General features: G+C 36.4%; 1 protein-coding gene across 1 annotated transcript; it reads left to right on the plus strand.

The window, feature by feature from the left end:
• Window positions 1–4,764: 4,764 nt before the first annotated feature.
• On the plus strand, window positions 4,765–18,253 carry Lpar4 (lysophosphatidic acid receptor 4). Its single transcript, NM_001106940.1, has 3 exons — window positions 4,765–5,136; window positions 8,190–8,291; window positions 14,557–18,253. Exon 3 carries the CDS (start codon window positions 14,634–14,636, stop codon window positions 15,744–15,746), a length of 1,113 nt encoding a protein of 370 aa, NP_001100410.1. The 5' UTR covers window positions 4,765–5,136; window positions 8,190–8,291; window positions 14,557–14,633; the 3' UTR covers window positions 15,747–18,253.
• Window positions 18,254–18,817: the final 564 nt, after the last annotated feature.

An 18,817-nucleotide genomic window follows, 5' to 3' on the forward strand; every position in this document is an offset into this window, starting at 1 on the left:
ATATATGTATGTTTAAAACCATAGAAAAAGTCTACTCTCAACCTCAACCAGAAAAGCCTCTCTTTATATTGGACAACAGTGAATGCCATGACTCATGGCTGCCCAAGATGCTGAGAATAAGTGACTATTGATGGTTCGGCTGTAAATAAGACATTTACATCTCAGGGAACATTGCAGAGGGAGTAGGAACTGTGTAAGATTTACCCAGAAGACAGGGTAAAAGGCTGTGAAATGCCATCCTTTAGATTCAGCATGACCAGTGCAATGGTGAACTCACAACCACAGTTACCTTGATTGCCACACACAAGGCAGTCCCTGTCAACAATCAATCATGGAGAAGGGAGTGGCTCACAGCACCCTCACACTTTAATGTTGAACTGTTGACTGTTGGGGATTTCTGGGAGAAGTATAATCATTGTTATTATTTGTACTCAGTGCTGAGCTCACCAGGCTCCAACACATACCTCCAAACCCATAATCACTCAGAAGGCCCTGATTAAGCTCAATGTCCCAAAAGCAAACAGATAGAGAGGAATGTGTGAAAGAGGTTTATAAAGAAAGTAGATAATGTGGTAAGGAGGTGAAAGAAAGTGAGTACTGTGACAGTGGTTGGTATGTAATGGTTCAAGAAAAAATTTAATCAATAAAAAAAAAACAAAACCTTCATATTTGGGTTTTTAAGAAAATGTCAGCTGATAACTTTAGCTCTCAAAACAGATCCTTAGAGTTTTTAAAATTTATCTTTAACACTTTTGAAAAGTTCGTCAGCTACTCATTGTAAGATTTCTCAATTTCTAGTGAGCAGTTTGTATCACAAAGGGTATAATTCTGGTATTTGTTTTCGAATAAGATGATATGTGGAGAGATCTGAATGCTTTATCAAAGACAAATGTGATTATGGTGATTAGGTAAAAATTATCAGAACTCACAGAGAAATTAGGAGCTATGTGAGAATTCAAAGAAAAATTAGTAGTTGTGTGAGTCTTTGCAAATTAATTCAATTCATCTTTGCAAAATTAGTTCAACTCTCTGCACCTTATTTTCCCAGGTATAAACTAGGAAGAACAGTAATCATACCATGGAGTGCTGTGCATATTAGGGAATGAAATATCAATATAATTCTTAAACTAGTTCCTGGAGTATAGTTTGCTTAGGAAATGTTTTATATTTTCATCATCATGATTATTACTACCTTGAAATATTTCAAGTTTCCACCAGGCATTCAAGACTGCCTGGCTCTTTGCTTCAGTTGCTCAAGAAGCTCTTTTTCTATGTCTAGCAGGCTTGCCTGTAAGCAATGGGAACAACTTATTAGTGATCCTCAGTTAAGAAGAAGGAAAGCCCATCGGTTTGAAAAACAGCTAAGAGACAGAGGTGAAGGTGACCTCGTAAGAAGGATGAGATTTAAAAAAAAAATTCTTCCAGAGTCTGTGTGCTTGAAAATTGTTTTCCTGTTCTTTCAAGGAAGCAGTGTCCTAAATGAACTGGTGGGGAGTCTGACCTCTTGATCCCCTCCTCCCCTTGAAACAAAAGAAGACTGTATACAAAAGAATGGCTAGAGGACTCTTTGTTTTCTGAAAGGTTTCAAGGTATTTGCAAAAGGTTGTGTAGCTAATTAGTGCAAAGTTAGCAATTAATCAGCTCCCTTTCCCTAGGACACTGCTTAGGGCTTTGCATAGGCAGTATGTATCGTACAGATTTTGAAAGTTACCAAAAATGGTTAGCTAGACTCTAATCCAGAGGCGTAGTTAAAATCCTTTGCTTCCATTTGAACTGTTTCTAGGGAAACTAGCATGGTTTTGAGCTGTTGGCACTTAGGGAGAATTCACCCAGTCTTTTGATATGGTTGGAAGAAAGAAAACTTGATTTAGGTTTGAGTGTGAAGGTCCTAAGAGTCTGACTGTTTAGATTCAAGTTTGTAAATTCACATTTGGAACTTAGTTATATTTCAGCTACTTTTCCTCACCAACAGATAAAAAAGTGAGCCACATACTTTCCCAAGTCATTTTGAAAGCACTTTTTTTCGGCTGCATATTCATCCTCCACCCCCTCTGGAACAAACATCAGCACCTCAATGAAGGCCTGTTTAAAAGGATATTTTGGATTAAGTTGGGTGGCTGTAAACCAGTGCAAACTGTTTGGAAAACACCCTGAAAAAGCTTTAATTCCCCCTCCTTCTGCCTTTCAGATACCAAAGCAAGCAAATCTACAATTTGCAGTGTGGAAAGGGGTTGGTAGACTCTAAGTTTTAGTTTCTTGTCAAAGGATTTTTTTATCCTTTGTGTGTGTGTGTGTGTGTGTGTGTGTGTGTGTGTGTGTGTGTGTGTGTGTCTAGAATATTTGTCCTTAGACAACACCTTCCTTGAGGTGGATTCGTCTGAATATGTATGAAATCACATGGTTTTCAGCAGGAAAGTTAAACAGCAACGACAACAAAACAGTTTCTTTTTTTTGGTGAAGAGAAAGGGTCAGGAAGAGGGATTTTTGTGAATGGTAATTTGCAAATAAGCAGGGATAGAATTTTGGAGTTTAAATGGGGAGACATTAGCAATAATCAAACTGTCATGCAAATAAGTCATATAAAGCATTTGATGTCATGTCTTCAATAAATACAGTGAAGAAAAATCTGTAATACTGTAACACATATTGAATATTGACCTAAACTGGGGACCAAGGGAGCGTTCCATGAAGTCATGGTTACAAGGAAAGTATCTGAAGGAGTAAGAATTACAGTTGGGAAGGAACTGCTACAGATGAGTAGTGTGTTCCAGTCAGGAGAGTTGGAAATATAAATAGTGAGAGAAATCAGAAATGACTCTGAGAGACAGAAGCGAGTCTTTGAAAGCAAAGTTTAGCCAGAGAAAGAGTGATACTCTGAGGGTATGTGATAACTTAAAGACCTTCCTAAGAAGTCCTTTGGGAGATAAACCAGAAAGACATTAGCATCACATAAGGAAAAATGGAGGTAGATGGATCGGGAGAGAGAGTGAGCATCACTAGAGATAAAGGTGACCTTCTGTCTATTGCACCTTGTGCTACAATAGCATGTTTCTGGAATGCTTCTTCTCCTTACCTTTGTTTTCACAGCCAGGCTCCTTATCCCTGATCCTTCCTCATTTTCTCCATTTCATCATTTCTCACAAAGAGCCTAGAAAGTTGTACCTTTTCATTTTTGTGTTACCTAAGTTCTGGTCATCCATAAGACCCTATTCAAACCTCACATTATCTGGGAAGTTCTTTGGGCACTCACTCTGGTACTTTGTTTTTCTTCCCTGAACTAGTGCAGAACTCACCCTCCTTGTACCTACTTTAATGTTTTTTTTAAATCTCTTTGGTATCTCAATACTCTGTGTCTTTTTGCCTTCAAGTAGAGAAGGAAGTTCTGCAGAAGAATAACTTCTACTTTTTCAGCTTATCAGAAGCTGCTCTAGGCCGAGAGCAAATGAGAAGGAAGACAACTTGTGAAGATATAGTCAGTGCTAGCCTGAGGTAGATAGTGAGGAAGAGAAAGCAGGGCTGTGGGAGGGGATGCTGTAGAAAAGGGATTTTTCAGTCACTTACAAGTAGTAAGGCTAGTGTTAACTTCACAATGACTTGTTACAGATGGTTAGTAAGGGAAGCCCCAAAACAAGTCTGAAGAGAAAGTGAAGATAAACAAGAATGAGACATATCTTATTTGGGATTTAGCTTAACTATGTGGAAGTTATGAAGCAGATGGAGATTACTCCCATTCATCTGGGGGCATGACTCTGCCCAGAAAAGGGGAAGCAACTATTCCTGCCAAGGGGTTTCATTCCTAAGAAGGGGCAGGGCGTTGCTGTTGGTGGTGGTGTTGGCAGTGTGTGGAAGTAGAGAAAGGAATGGGGCGGGGGTTGCTGGTAGTAGGGAAAGGCTAGCAATGGCTGTTACAAAGGGGTAAGTTTCCACAACAAACTCAGATCAAGGAGAGGGAGGAGAAGAAAGAAAAGTGGGGAGTTAGGAAGAAGCAGTGTGGACCAAGACAGTTCGGTAGAGTTGATGGTAACAGCTCTCTATGAACAGATTGCATCTGAACTATTTACTTTACTTTTAGTAAACTTCTGAAAATGTCATGGTAATTAGACTTCCTGCCACGCAGTTATCTAAGAGAAATGGCTCTTCTTTTGTTACCGAACACTGCCTGGATCATGTGAGGCAAGTGTTATAGCTCTGGGACGCAGGCACATCTCTACCAGGATAGTTTGAGGGCATTTTCTTTCTTTCTTTCTTTCTTTTTTTTTTTTTTGTTCTGGGTTAAGTGATTATGGTATTAAATTGAATTTTGTAGAATGACAGAAATTTAATTATGCATACTGTAATAAACATGCATTCCCCGTTTCTTTTGTCTTTTTCCTGCCCGCTCCTTAATTCTTACTAATATTTCTGTGATCGTTTTAAACAACTAGGAGCAAACATGGGCTGCTCCTCCCATTTTGGAGTTTTGTCTCCTCCTCCTTCTCATTAGAATTGTAAGAGGGTAGCGGTCCTGCCGCAAAGACGGGCAGACAAGCTTTCTCTGTGAATTAATTGGTCAGGAAAGACACTTTTTAAATTGTCAAGTGGCACTTAAGCCACTAATTCTTGACTGTGAAACTGCTTTTCCTGGGCAATGCTCTTTAAGGAAAAACTTCTTCAGTCCAGCGATTGGTGACTAAGGGAACTATGAAGCAGAGGGGATTGGGCGGGATCACGGCTCCTAATAATGCCTCCTTATCCAATGAAAAGCATTTCCTATTGAGACCCCCAAGAGTTCCCCCGGCGGCCCTCGGCTCCAGCAAGGACTTTGGGCCTTTTCTTGTGTCCTGTTTGTTAAAGGCATGCGGGCTACAGCATTCAAGAGGGCCAGTCCTTAACAAAGGGAAGGAGATAAATGTAAATAAGCTCACATTTTCAGAATGAGCGGTTTGCAGTAAGGAGCTGCGGCAGCCCAGAGTCTGCTCCTTTTGGGCTGGACTAACCTTTCCCTTTTTTTTTTTTGTTTTTCTTTTTGTTTTTGTTTTTTTTTTTTAATGGATAAAAATATGCTCTTCCAAAGTGCGAGTTGCCCGTTTACATGATTATTAGCTAACTATCTACAGGCATGAGCACATTCTCTCATCTAGCACACTCTTTTTTGGGGTAAGTCTCTTTGAGAAAGATTTGATTTTGGCGTTTGGGGGTGGGGGATGGTGGAACAAACTTCAGTCGAAACACTGATGCTTTGAGTGTTTGGGAAAAGAAGTTAGACTTCAGCTCTGAAGTACTGAACAAGGATCATCGTGTTAAATGGTAAAAGAAAAAAACCAAGAATTTCTATTGTTTTGGTACTAATATTGTTTCAGTGGAAGAGAGACAGGATTTTCAGGCTGTTCTTTCATGTAAACACAATCTTAAAGAGCTGATTCAAAATCACAGGGTAGAATAAGTTAGAAAGCCTTTTGGCTAGCGTTATATTTCTTTGGTTTACAAAAGATTGTGAGCTAACGTGGCTTTTATTATGATGAGGTTTCTTCTAGTAAAACTATACACTACATGCCTTTGATGCCTAATTGATTTATGGAGAATGTGACATTTGCTATATTGAATAATTCATGAACTTGCCCATAAAGGAGGAATCATGTTTGAATGAAAACTTAATTCTAGCATAAATAGAATTCTCTATTATATGTGAAATTAATTGCTTTTTGCCATGTAAATGAAATAATGATGGTACATGTTTAAAATTCTCTGCTTGCATATTATGAATATTTTAAATATTTTTGGTGAAAGGACTTGTTGAATTAATTAGTAATTATGTTAGGTAATTTCTGTTTTGGGAGGAAATACAGCTACATAATTTATCATGATTTCTGTGTGTGTGTGGGAAAGACCAGAGAAATTGAAAAAATTCGAGTATGTCAAAGGTTGATAATGTTATCTATTTTGCTGCTTTACCAAATAATGCATCTTCCCTTTCCTTGAGTAACATAAAAACATCAATAGTAACTTACAGTCAAAATTATCCAGTGGCTTTTCCACATGATTATTTTTCAGAACAACATCCTGACAGCTTCCCCCGTCAGAAATCGATTATAAATCCTTCCGTCTTGTTGCAGATGAGAAGTTGCACTCTTGCAAAGGATGAGTTCAGCTGATAAACCTCATGGCTCTTATATTCTAAAGCACCTCCTGGCTGCCAATCAGAGATGCGAATGAAAGCCCTTTTGGAACAATCAGGGCAGCCTTTCAGAATGTGTATTCTCTAAGTTAAAGGGGGGACTGGGAAGATGCCTCATAGCAACACTCAAGTCAGGCTTAGACAAAGTTTAATCTATTCACTTCCCTTTGTGGGAGAAAATGCACTGAGGTTTGCTGCTCCTGCTGTGATTTGGTCACTGTCTTTTAGTCTCTGTCATCATATACAATCTCTTTTTGGCCCTCGAATGGGGAAGAAAAAAATCCCTATAATTGTCAACATTGATACTAAAAATTAGGAACTTAATAAAAGGCCACTCAGCACTGGGAATAGAGCTTCAGCTTTTAGGGATAAACAACTGATGAGAAGAGTGCACAAATAGTCTTATTTATTGCGGAGAGCTCTGTTCTGGGGTAGGCTCTTAACCCCACACTTTAAGGGGCAAGGTGATCAGGTAGGAGGACTAAAGGGCTGAGACCGTCACAATTAAAGTTGATATTGAATAGGCGGTACAGAGATCAGGGAAGATGAGGGCACGAGGAAGACTTTAGGGTGTAAATGTCACCTTGCTCTTTAAATCTAAGCTTCCAGTAGTAATCAATACTATTTATTTCTGACATTCAAATTGACCTAAAAATTATTGCGTTGGGTCTAAAAAAATTAATGACTCATTCCAGGCTTTTGGTATTTCTATTTTTTTAATTAATTTATTTTTTTGTCATGACAAGCAGAAGCAGGTGAAATAACTGACAGACAGGAACAGCCAGTGAAGACTCTACTGTGGCCCCAGTTGAAGGCCTCTTTCAGTCAGGGCCAAATATGGAAAGTGAAGAGAAACTGAGGCCTAGAAAATAATTTCCACTGACGTCCTATAGTTCACTTGTGATGAGGATATTAAACCAATCTCAATTATGCAAACTCTGATTATTTAATCTCCTATTATTCTTATATTCCAAATAAAAGACTCTTATGTGTAGTCTACATCAAGAAAAAAGGCCCATAAAAGAAGGAAATGCTAATATCTCTGTCTTCTTTTCAGGCAAACCATACTGATATTGATTTAATTTCAGGAATATTGCTGTCTGGAGAAAAATGGAAATCAATTTTTTTTAATAATAAGTTGATCTCTGTGTACTTAGGTTGTCTGTTTTACTTGTTTAGGTTTTTTTTTTTTTTAACGTGAAGAAAAGTTATTTCGAGAGGTTTGTTGGTTCATTTAACACCCTGCTTTGTTTTAGGCCAACATTTGTTCAGAAGTGGGTGAGCTGTAATAACACTATCAGTCTGTACTATAAGATAATTATGGGTTACAAGTACTACAATGAGAACGATCCAAATGTAGGTGCCACTTGCATGAATTCCAGCACCATGCCTATCTTGTTTTATATGAGTATGCTGTTCGGAGTTATGGTTCTCAATGTCCATATATGCTATGTAAACTAAGTTTAGGAGTCTTTATGAAGACATGTGAGTCTCAGTAGATATACAAATATCTAGTAGTGGAAGCCTTTCTCATGCAGTTCAGGAGGGAAAGAAATTTAATAGGGTTGCAGGGTAGGGGCAAGGCACTGGAATCCACACTTGTCCCAGTCGTCCTTCCTTTTACCTTTTGTCCAATCATAACAGTTGTCACCAGGAAAAAAAAAAACAAAAACAAAAACATACCAATATAACCTTAGACCACTAAAGAAATCTTTGTTCATTTATTGTTTTTCAATATATGGAAATGGGAGTTTTGTTATGACTCTTGTCACTAGTTATCTTTAAGTTACTCATAAATTTTGGACTCCAGTCAATACTACTATGACATGTATGCAGCCCTGGTAAGTTTGGAGAATAACTGCTATCTTCAATTGTGTTATAATGAAGTCAAAGACATTTACTATCATCTGGAAATAAGTTGTTTTCTTATATATTATAGCATGTAATTATTATATCAGGTAATTATTTCATCTACCTCATAATTTTGGCATACAGTTTATTGAGGAGCTATCTTTATGGATGTTCTATTCCACAGCACTCATTCGAGGAATTCTTTGAACACCTGTCTCCAGAGAACTCATTGATTATCCACATTTCAGATAAATCTGGTGTCAGAGTTTGGTTTGAACTAACTAATGTGAGTACCATTGTTCAGATTTCACCTTTTTTTTCATTTTATTCTTCAATTCTTTTTTGTAACTAGTGCTTTTATATTATTACAGATCATGTGATTCAAAGTTCCAGAATAAATAGAGGAAGTGGAGGTGTTATGGTTATGTATTTAGGATCCAGGCAATTTTGTTTAAGATGAATGTTCTTCAACATTCTTTGACTTAATCCTTCTTTACCATTGACAGATAGAAAATAGATGGCAGACAGACAGAAGATAGATTGATGTAAGGCATGCTTTTCTTCTTATGATCAGTGATAGTACCCTAGCATAGCAAATGAATTTGTGTTCGTACTAATTTATACTTTGTGTGTTTGTATACAGGGATAAATCTGAGTTCTGTTTGCATTTATAAGTCTTGCAGAATTTGGAAATGAGATCTTTGCAGAAAACCCGATATTGTTCTATAAATATCTGGGGCTTCTACTAAGATGGGATATTGAGTCTTAAGGCTCTAGACAATTTCATCATATTAGATTGTGCAATTTCTCTGCAGCTTTCTTACTCTATAACTAGGTACTAGGGAAAATTCTGCTTTAGTAGCTCTGATGCAATCTTTAGTCATGTCATATTGATTATTAAACCACAATATTCCCTAAGGCTTGGCCTGTGTCATCAGGTGAAGGGTTAGTAGGAAACACTAGGTCTTTGGTAAAAAAATAAATATATGATGAATTTAGTCACTAAAGGTGAGTTCCAGTCACACGAGAGCTTCTGCCCTTTCTTGATGTTTTCAGATTCATTCATTCCTCATGGGGACAGAATGACCTTAGTTATCTCGGTAAAAATCAGGCTCTATAGAAATAAGCTATTTTTCAAAGAGATTTTAATTGTATCAAAACATAAGACTGATAGGTCAACCTTAACCAGTGCATAGGAACATCATTTGGATGCAGGTGACCTATGCCTGTGACTTGGCCTACACTGTTGCCATCGGGAATCTTATCTGTTAGCGACCACTCACTGGAAGAGCACAAGTCTGGATGTAGTTCCTACTACTCCACCAGAATGGACTTCAGTTCTATTTTTGTAATATTTGTGAATATTTGGATTTGATTCACTGTAGCATGCCTATAATCAAGGACACAAGAGGCTTCAGTTTACTTTGTCTCAGCTTTCACAAGTTGTGACCAAAGCAGAAAAAACAAATGCTTTAGGGATCACGAGCACTCTGACTTGATCTACTTCACTAAAAATGGAGCAAAGCAAGACAATTTGAGTATACTCTGCCTTTGGGCTTTTTTCCTACCCTCTTGACTGTGTTTGGCTAGGAACAAAGTAAGTCAAGGCTTTCTAGGGTATTGGATTTATGCCAGATTTTATAATTTTATTTTCAACAGAACTTACGAAATTTAAGCAGGTTATGGAGTAATCTATGTACTTAATAATCCTTATAAGGCCAAAAGTGTCTTTTCTTCATCTAGTGGTTCAAACTTGGTATCCACCATTATTTTTAGGCATCAGAAAAATATGGACATTATTATGAATTCTCCGAAAGGGCTCTGATATTCAAAGAGTTAAAATGATGATCAAATTTTTTATTATATAAAATATTATTGTCTATTAACTGTAAGAAACAATTAATTTCTTTATGACATTTTCATGACTGTGTATAACGGTTTGATCATATTCACCTCCACATTACTCTCTTATACTTCTCTCTGTTGACCCTTACTCTAAGATTTCTTTTTAAATTTTTACTTTTTAAGATCTTTCTTTGTCTCTGCCTATGTCTCTGGCTTTCTGCTTGTGTGTGCATGCAAGTATGTGTGTGTGTGTGTGTGTGTGTGTGTGTGTGTGAGAGAGAGAGAGAGAGAGAGAGAGAGAGAGAGAAACAGAGAGACAGAGACAAAGAGACAGAGACAGAGAGAGCGTATGTGTACATGCTTACAGGTACACACACATTTGAATGCTGTCCTGCATGTGGAAGTCAGAATTATTTACAAGAGTTAGTTCCTTTCTTCCTTGCACAAGATGGGACTTCAGGGATTGAACTCAGGTTGTCAAATTTGGTGGTAGGTGTCTTTTTCTGTTAAGCCATCTTGTTGCCCCTTTGAATTTCTTTTTGACTATCCTCCAGATGACCTGCTTTCTGACCATTATCAATAAAAGTATGTCTATCTAATATTGATCTCTCATTTAGTCCATAATGTTGGAACAATTGGTTATAAACATCTTTACAAGACAGTAGTCTGATGCTATAGAAGAAAATGCAGTTAACTATGTAGGCTATTTTTCTTTAATTCTTTCTCTCTTTGAGCACTCAAGTATTGACCTGTACATTTAGTGGACAGTATGTTAGACACTTAGGAAAAAGGAAACAGGCCCTGTTTCTTGACTATTTTTCTTTATTTTCAGTTAGCTCAAGAGGCAAATACAATTCTTATTTAAAAAACCTGGAGCTGTAAGTGGGTTGTTCAATGGGAGCCCCTTCCAGGATTGCTCTCTTATTAGTAAATAGTGTAGTTAAGGTTTCAAACCCAAGAAGGAACTTTTTGCTGTACTAGGAATTAAATGAAGGATACATTTCTAATACTAATTTAAAGATACCAAGAAAGACTGAGATTTCTAGTCATGGGTGAAAGGAACAAACTCTATAATGTTCCTTTGTTGTAGGGCTGGAACTGGCAAGTTCACCAAACTACTCATAGCCTTGTTTAATCTTCCTAGCATTAGCTGTGAGGCTCAGTGGTAATGTTTATACAGGAAAGAGAAAACAGTATAGCCAAGTTACAGACTGAACTGTGTCTGAGTCAGAAATAGATCTTTCTGCTTCCAGTGCTGTGTTAAGACCCGACACCACACCCTCCCTGCTAGACAGTAAAGGTGGTGTGTGTTCAAGCAAGGGAGAACTATGAATAGAGCCATAGTGGCACTTTTCCCATGCTCTCTCTTTAGGAGTGAGACTGTACTGCTTTCTTGTCTGTGGTCCTCTCTCCCACAGGTTTTGATTACCCAAAGCAACAGAGTAGAAGTGTCATGCATTTACAGACTGCCTGCTGTGGGTGTAATGCATATGTCCTGGGGGCTATAAAACTGAAGTTTGGTGGTGGGTGTATCTATCAATCAACTTGACTTAATCACCTTATATTACGTCAATATAAATATGTATTCATTTATAAATCACATTGCACTCCATAAACATAATGCAGTTATTATTTATGATGTTAATTTTTTTAATAATGTGAATTAAGAAATAAAATGAAATGATTGTATTTCTGAAAAAAAACTGAATGTAAAAGTAGAATACAAAACTCAGCTATTCAGAATATTAATCTAGGAAAGTAGAAAATAAGATATGGCCAGGGAACTATGTGCTCTTGGCACAGATATAACCAGGGGGATAGGGTTGGAGGGGCTCTGGGAAAAGGTGGAAAGCCTTCTTATACGAAATCTTTTACTAAGTAAAATAAAGTTCCTAGCAGTGCTTATTGTATACGGTGAGTGTAAGAGATCATGAATGAAGCCTGGTTTTAATGTTGAGTTTTAAAGCCTCTATAAATTCTTAAAAGTATATCACTATGTTGATGGGAAATTATTTCTTTCACTGTCTTCTTGATTTCTTCCAGCAATTGATTTTTAAAATTTAAATAGTCTTTTTAGTGTAAATGAGTCCTCTGGACTACTAGATAAGAACAAAGTTAAAATAGTAAATGAAACGATTGAAAAGATTGAGAAGTGTGGCATTCGTATGTTTTTTCTACCACTGCGTTGGCGAGCGTGACTATACATTAAATCAGAAACAATAATAACTTCGTCTGTAGCTCTGAGCACCAGGTACTGAGATTTTTGAGGTTCTTCCGGTTTCAGCTGATTGGCTTCACTGTCTTAAACACAGCACTTGAAAACTATTCTTCTGTCTGGCAAACACAAAATGAATAAAATCTAGTGATGAGGATGAGATTAGAGGAAGCCCTCCTAAGATTCTTAATACAAAATGGATGGCTTCAAAAAGTTCAATTGTCCTTACCCTCTCATTCCCAAGTTCTCTCCATACTTCTCTTTCTTTTTCATCTCCTTTCTGACTTCCCTGCCTATTTTGGTACTTCTTCCTTATCTGGACCATCTTGTTAATCTTGACTTGGTCAAGGTCTGTACTATTACTTTTGTTTGTACATCAGGGTTGCTTTGCGGAAAAGTTGAACTAGGTCTGTATGATGAAATGGCCAAGAAGGAACATGATTTTAGGTGAGTGATCCATAAAGACTTATTGAAGGACAATTCAGGATGGCAAGTTCTAATTGTAACTAGAACACTATCATAATGATAAGTTTTTCATTGCTTTTCCCCATGTTATGGATGTTATCCCTCCCTCTGGGTAATGACTTTTTCTCAAGCTAAGTATGTTTTTCTCATATCGGATACTCGGGGAGGTGACTTTAGTCCTCTGTATTTCTAGAGGATTTCTCTTCTACTCCCTTCCAGAATACATCTGAGGGATTGTTGCTTGTTTCCTTGGTATTTTGAAGGGAAAAGTGGAAAGGGAATCACTTCAGAAAACAGCCATTTGTATTTTACAACACAATCATGTGAAAACCCATTACTGGTTATGTCAGGGAACAAAGGCCACTTTCATTTCATATCCCTACTCAAAAGAATCATTCAACAGTTACTTATCCACAGTGTATTATTTGACACATTTGAAAGACAGAATAGCCAATAGTATCTATTAACCCAGGAGAAAGTTGGTAATATTTATTTCTACATGTATCTTCATATCCTATTGACCTACATATTTAAACAGACAATTGAGTTAATGACTACCATATATAGAAATGTTGGGAAAGAAAGCCTCTAAATGGCCAGATGAAATTTTGTACAAGGAATGAGGAGACTGTTCTGGTCCTCAACTTTCACATACCATTTGGAACTTTCTTTTGATGTCAAGACAAGGCTTGAATATGTGGTCTAAGCTGACCTAGAACTCACTTTGTAGTTCAGGATGGCTTCAAACATACATGAATTCCTTGCTTAGGCCTTTCCAAGTGTCTAGGGTTATAGGCACAATCCACCACACTCTGTTGTCATTTGTGTTCGATGAAAAAGTCGATATTGATCAGGTACATTTTAGCAGATGAAAGCATGGATGTGGCTGATGGAAAAAACAGTAGGAGAAATAAAAGGAACATATATGTTAGGCTTAGTGTATAGCTAGAAAAAGAACACTTAGTGTTGGAAGAAAATGAGTTTAATATTTTAATCTCTTCCTCAGAATGGTCAAGTGACACAACACAGTAAAGGAACGTATTTATTTTTAATCTTGAATTTTTTTCATACAGAATATTTTGATCATATTCTTTTTCCCTCTCCTAATTCCTCCCCAGTTCCCACCCCTAACCACTCTAATTCATATCTTTATCTCTTAAAACAAACAAAACAATGGAGTCCATTTCGTGTTGGTAAAACAGTGAAATCTTAGCTATCAGACAATTAACTAAGGGATCATGTATTCTGAGCTTCTGATTTAGAATTAAAAGGTGAACCAATAAATTGCTTCAATAGCATATTCATCGCTGTTTAGGGCATGCACTAGAGGCCTCATATCCACCTGCTGTCTTATACAATAGAGTTAATAATTGGACAAGGTACTTTTATAATATTGGAGAACAAACAGTACAAATTTGGGTTATTTGAAAAAAATTTATGGTTTAGGAATCAAAAATGTGACTTCTGATTTTGAATAAATGTCATTCAAATCCTCTTCCAATTCCAATGTATTTTGGAAGTTGAAAATGGATCTGCAGGACTGGAGAGATGGCTCAGTGGTTAAGAGCACTGACTGCTCTTCCAGAGGTCCTGAGTTCAATTCCCAGCAACCACATGGTGGCTCACAACCATCTGTAATGGGATCTGATGCCCTCTTTTGTTGTGTCTGAAGAGAGTGACAGTGTACTCATATAAATAAAATAAATCTTTAAAAAAGAGAAAATGGATCTGCAAATTCCGTATTAGCAGCATCTTAGCTATTAAGTGTTTGATTTTTTTCCCTTGATGAATATATATTTTATTCATGTTCTTTGCAATGATATAGCTATTGTGTTGTGTGCTCTCTGTCATGTCCAAGATAGATTCTTTGTTGTATCATTTAGATGTAGTATGTGATCAAACAGTACTTCTCAAGTCAAATAGAAAACACCTATTTTCTTGCCTGGGTGTGCAGAATGTATTTTTTTCCTCAGAAATCTTGGAGGGAAGGCCGATTTGGTGACTCATTCTATCTTGTTTTCTATAGGAAGAAAACACCCTCTACTGGTCCCTAGTCTCAAGAGTGGTGAACCCCTGCACCTAGCAGGCTCTCTGGGAAAATCCATGGGTGACAGAAGATTTATTGACTTCCAATTCCAAGATTTAAATTCAAGTCTCAGACCCAGGTTGGGAAATGCAACTGCCAATAATACTTGCATTGTTGACGACTCCTTCAAGTATAATCTGAATGGTGCTGTCTATAGTGTTGTATTTATCCTGGGCTTAATAACCAACAGTGCTTCCCTGTTTGTCTTCTGCTTCCGCATGAAAATGAGAAGTGAGACCGCTATTTTCATCACCAATCTGGCCCTCTCTGACTTGCTTTTTGTCTGTACCCTACCTTTCAAAATATTTTACAACTTTAACCGCCACTGGCCGTTTGGTGACACCCTCTGTAAGATCTCAGGGACTGCATTCCTCACCAACATCTATGGGAGCATGCTCTTCCTCACCTGCATTAGTGTGGATCGTTTCCTAGCCATTGTCTATCCCTTCCGATCTCGTACCATCAGGACCAGGAGGAATTCCGCCATTGTGTGCGCTGGAGTCTGGATCCTAGTCCTCAGTGGTGGTATTTCAGCGTCTTTGTTTTCCACCACTAACGTCAACAATGCGACCACCACTTGCTTTGAAGGCTTCTCCAAACGTGTCTGGAAGACTTACCTGTCCAAGATCACCATATTCATTGAAGTTGTTGGGTTCATCATTCCTCTGATATTGAATGTTTCCTGCTCTTCTGTGGTGCTTAGAACCCTCCGCAAGCCTGCAACATTGTCTCAAATTGGGACCAATAAGAAAAAAGTGTTGAAGATGATCACAGTGCATATGGCAGTTTTTGTGGTATGCTTCGTACCATATAACTCTGTTCTCTTTTTATATGCCTTGGTACGTTCCCAAGCCATTACTAATTGCTTATTGGAAAGGTTTGCAAAGATAATGTACCCGATTACCTTGTGCCTTGCAACTCTGAATTGTTGCTTTGACCCTTTTATCTATTACTTCACTCTTGAATCTTTTCAGAAATCCTTTTATATCAACACACACATAAGGATGGAGTCGCTGTTTAAGACTGAGACACCTCTGACCCCCAAACCTTCCCTTCCAGCTATCCAAGAGGAAGTTAGTGATCAAACAACAAATAATGGTGGTGAACTAATGCTGGAATCCACCTTCTAGGCACAGGAATTGTCTTTCAGGTTCAGCTACAGTGTCTCTTATGATTTTTTCTTCCTATGCTATAAATAAGAGAAACAAATTGAAGCTAATGATACTGAGAATAGATTAATGTACCAAATGCAGTCAGATACATTTGTTTGAACACTATTGTACATATTGTTTTGTTCAGTAATTATAGGTCAAGTCTAATTACAACAACCAAAACAGATCAGACTCTTCTGTTGAGTTGACTTTTCATTACATAAATGACCAGTGGTCTTGACTTTTAGTGATGTGGGGTTATTTTAAAACTTAAAAAAAGCATTCCAGTAATTTTGGTAATTGGGTTGGGCCTATAAATATAGAACAAATTCAGGGATTATTTAAAAATGTCTGTGTTACTACTGATATATGCTAGTATTTTTTTTCCTTTTTTGAATTATCATTGAATTTATTTTACAAAAAGAACTATTTTTAGCTAATGTTAGTAAGACATTTTGAGAAATAGAAATATGTTGAATTTTAAAGAATTGGCAAATTTTATCTAGATTTTAACAACATAAATGAAGTGTTTGAATGAATATGGGTGGGAAAATTTGGAATTTAGACATTTTCACATATATAGTAACTACAATTAGTGTCAGCTTTTAAAACTTTAAAATAATTTTAGAATTTTCATATGAAATTGTTAATCCTCAAAGCTGCTGCAGATGTGCCTGGCAGGTATCAAATGGAAAACTCATAAAATTAACAGTGTCAATTAAACTTTAAGCAACACTACAATATTTCTTAAGATTTTCACTTATCTTTTATGGGGGTGGGGACTGACTTGTATAAAATATTTATTCTTCATGTTAAATGTTGGGGACACAGTATAGCCAGAGAGCTCTATAGTATTTGTGTCCAGGTCAGGAGCAAGTTGAAAAGGTAAGTGAACAGAGTAATAGCAGCAAGATATCTTAGAGTAGTTTTTGAGGTGGGGGTTAGATAGCTGTAACTTTGAAATACGTACTCTTTTCTATAAATTTTGGAGCACATTGTAGCCAAGGTGCTGCTAAATTTGTGCTCGGGTTGGGAGCATATTGAAAAAGATGTGTACATTAATAAAAAACAAAAAACAAAAAAACCAAAAAGAAAAATTAATAAAAAACCCACAAAACTAGAAAAGAAAAAAAATCAAATAAGAAAAAAATAGTTCCTAACACTTGCATCACTGTTTTACTATTTTTAAAGTTCTATAAACTTAAAAGTACTATGCCACTTTAATAAACATTTTAGTATAATTCAATTCAAAATCTGCTAAAATTGTGTCTGGGACAGGATTGAATACATACATGTAGAAAAATACATAATTTATAAAACTCCCAAGTGCTACAGCTTGCAGATGATGCCTTGGATCAAAATGCATCTAGGCAACTGCACAATTGGCACCAAGTTTGAGAGGGAATTAATAAAAACATCATTTTGAAATTTATAAAAGAATCTTTTTGGAACTCACTTAAACAACAAATAAGAATCTTTACAATATTATTTTTCTGATGTATATAGTAGATATACCTTAAATATGCATCAGTCAGTTTAAATAATATGCACAAAATGTGACAATTAAAAAATATCCGAAAATTTCAAGTAAACATCCAGTAATAACACATGTTGTATACTGCTGAACTTGTGCCAGAGAGTGGTTAAATTAAAAACCACAAAACAATGATGAAATGGTAAAAAATTCCAAAACAATGAGAAAATTCTTGAAATTCCTTAACCTGTGACTTGTAGGCTTAAAAATAATTTTTAAAAAAAGTAAAAATTTGTGTGCACAATGCAGTGTTAAAGGCTGCTGATTTGGGGCTTGGGTTAGGAACTAGCTGAAAAAAAAGTTGCTAAAACAATAGAACAATAGTAAAAATGAATTCATGATTTAAACTCCTAAAAATAACTATGCATTATATTGTCTTGCAGAGAATGGTGACTGTTGGAGTACATAAGGCTTGTAGGCTCAGTTAGACAAAAGTAGGTTAAGTTAGATGGAGTTCAGTTGTTAGTTAACACTACAAGTTCAAACTAGTAATCAAAGTAGGAAAAACTTGCTTGTTTCCTTCAGTATTTTTTTGTGTTTTTTTTTTTTTTTTGGTAATATTGAACTATATGTGAACTCTCTGTACTCTTAGCTGTTAAAATTATGGAATTTTAGCATTATGGTATCAAATTATTGAATTGGATGTTAACTGAATTCACATGAAATACATTTAAGAAATCGTTTGCATTTTGCATAATCTCCATGTTTAATGTTGCTTACTCTTTCATATTTTCCTTTATTTTGGTTAATTTTCATTTTTATATTTAATATAACTCGATAGTAATAAAAATGGTGGTGTGAATAATGTAACCAACAAATTGTAATGTATACCTAATTGTAAAGTTGAATTTATTTTACATTTATAAGCACAGGTAATCCTTCAGCTGTAATTACAACTTTCATTTAAATGTTTATTAAATGTAATAAAACATATTTGGATTATTAAGGTATTATACTTTGGTCAGTTATGTATTTATTCAATTCTTTGTTCTTAGGGCACCCAAAGATATCTATCCTTTATCTTAATTCATCTTAACCGTTGAGAAAAAGCTTATTAAAATACGGAATTTTTAATGAACTCCTAGGCCATGTCTTTGAAAACATGGTGACAGAAGCTATTTGATTCACATCTGTTTCCTTCTACTTTCTTTCTCTGCTTCTAACCCCCTACACCTTAGCATGATTGGTCACATTTCATGCAATCCATTTAGTTTCCCGATGGCTTTTTTTAAACCTTCCAGTAATTTCACCTATAGAAATAACCCCTGATACCTGGTTAAAAAAAAAAAAAAAAAAAGAAGTGGTGTTAATACAGTGAAAGTTGTGAATGACCGCCCCTTCCTTTGTCTTCTATTTTCCTTCTTTCTGTCAGATATGCAAGAGTGCCAATGAGGTTGTGAGGGGGGAATGACTGCCACAGTAAATAGTAAAAGTTATCTGTTGAGCATCAGCCTCCCTTGTTTCATGGTAGGGCCTCAACAATGCACCCTTTCTTTCCATCTCTTTTTTTTTACAC

The sequence above is a fragment of the Rattus norvegicus genome, chromosome X, assembly GCF_036323735.1.
Source record: "Rattus norvegicus strain BN/NHsdMcwi chromosome X, GRCr8, whole genome shotgun sequence".
Classification (NCBI taxonomy): domain Eukaryota; kingdom Metazoa; phylum Chordata; class Mammalia; order Rodentia; family Muridae; genus Rattus; species Rattus norvegicus.

Excerpts from the sequence above, each read along its gene's own strand:
- Lpar4 (NM_001106940.1), top strand. The coding sequence starts at position 14,634 with ATGGGTGACAGAAGATTTATTGACTTCCAATTCCAAGATTTAAATTCA.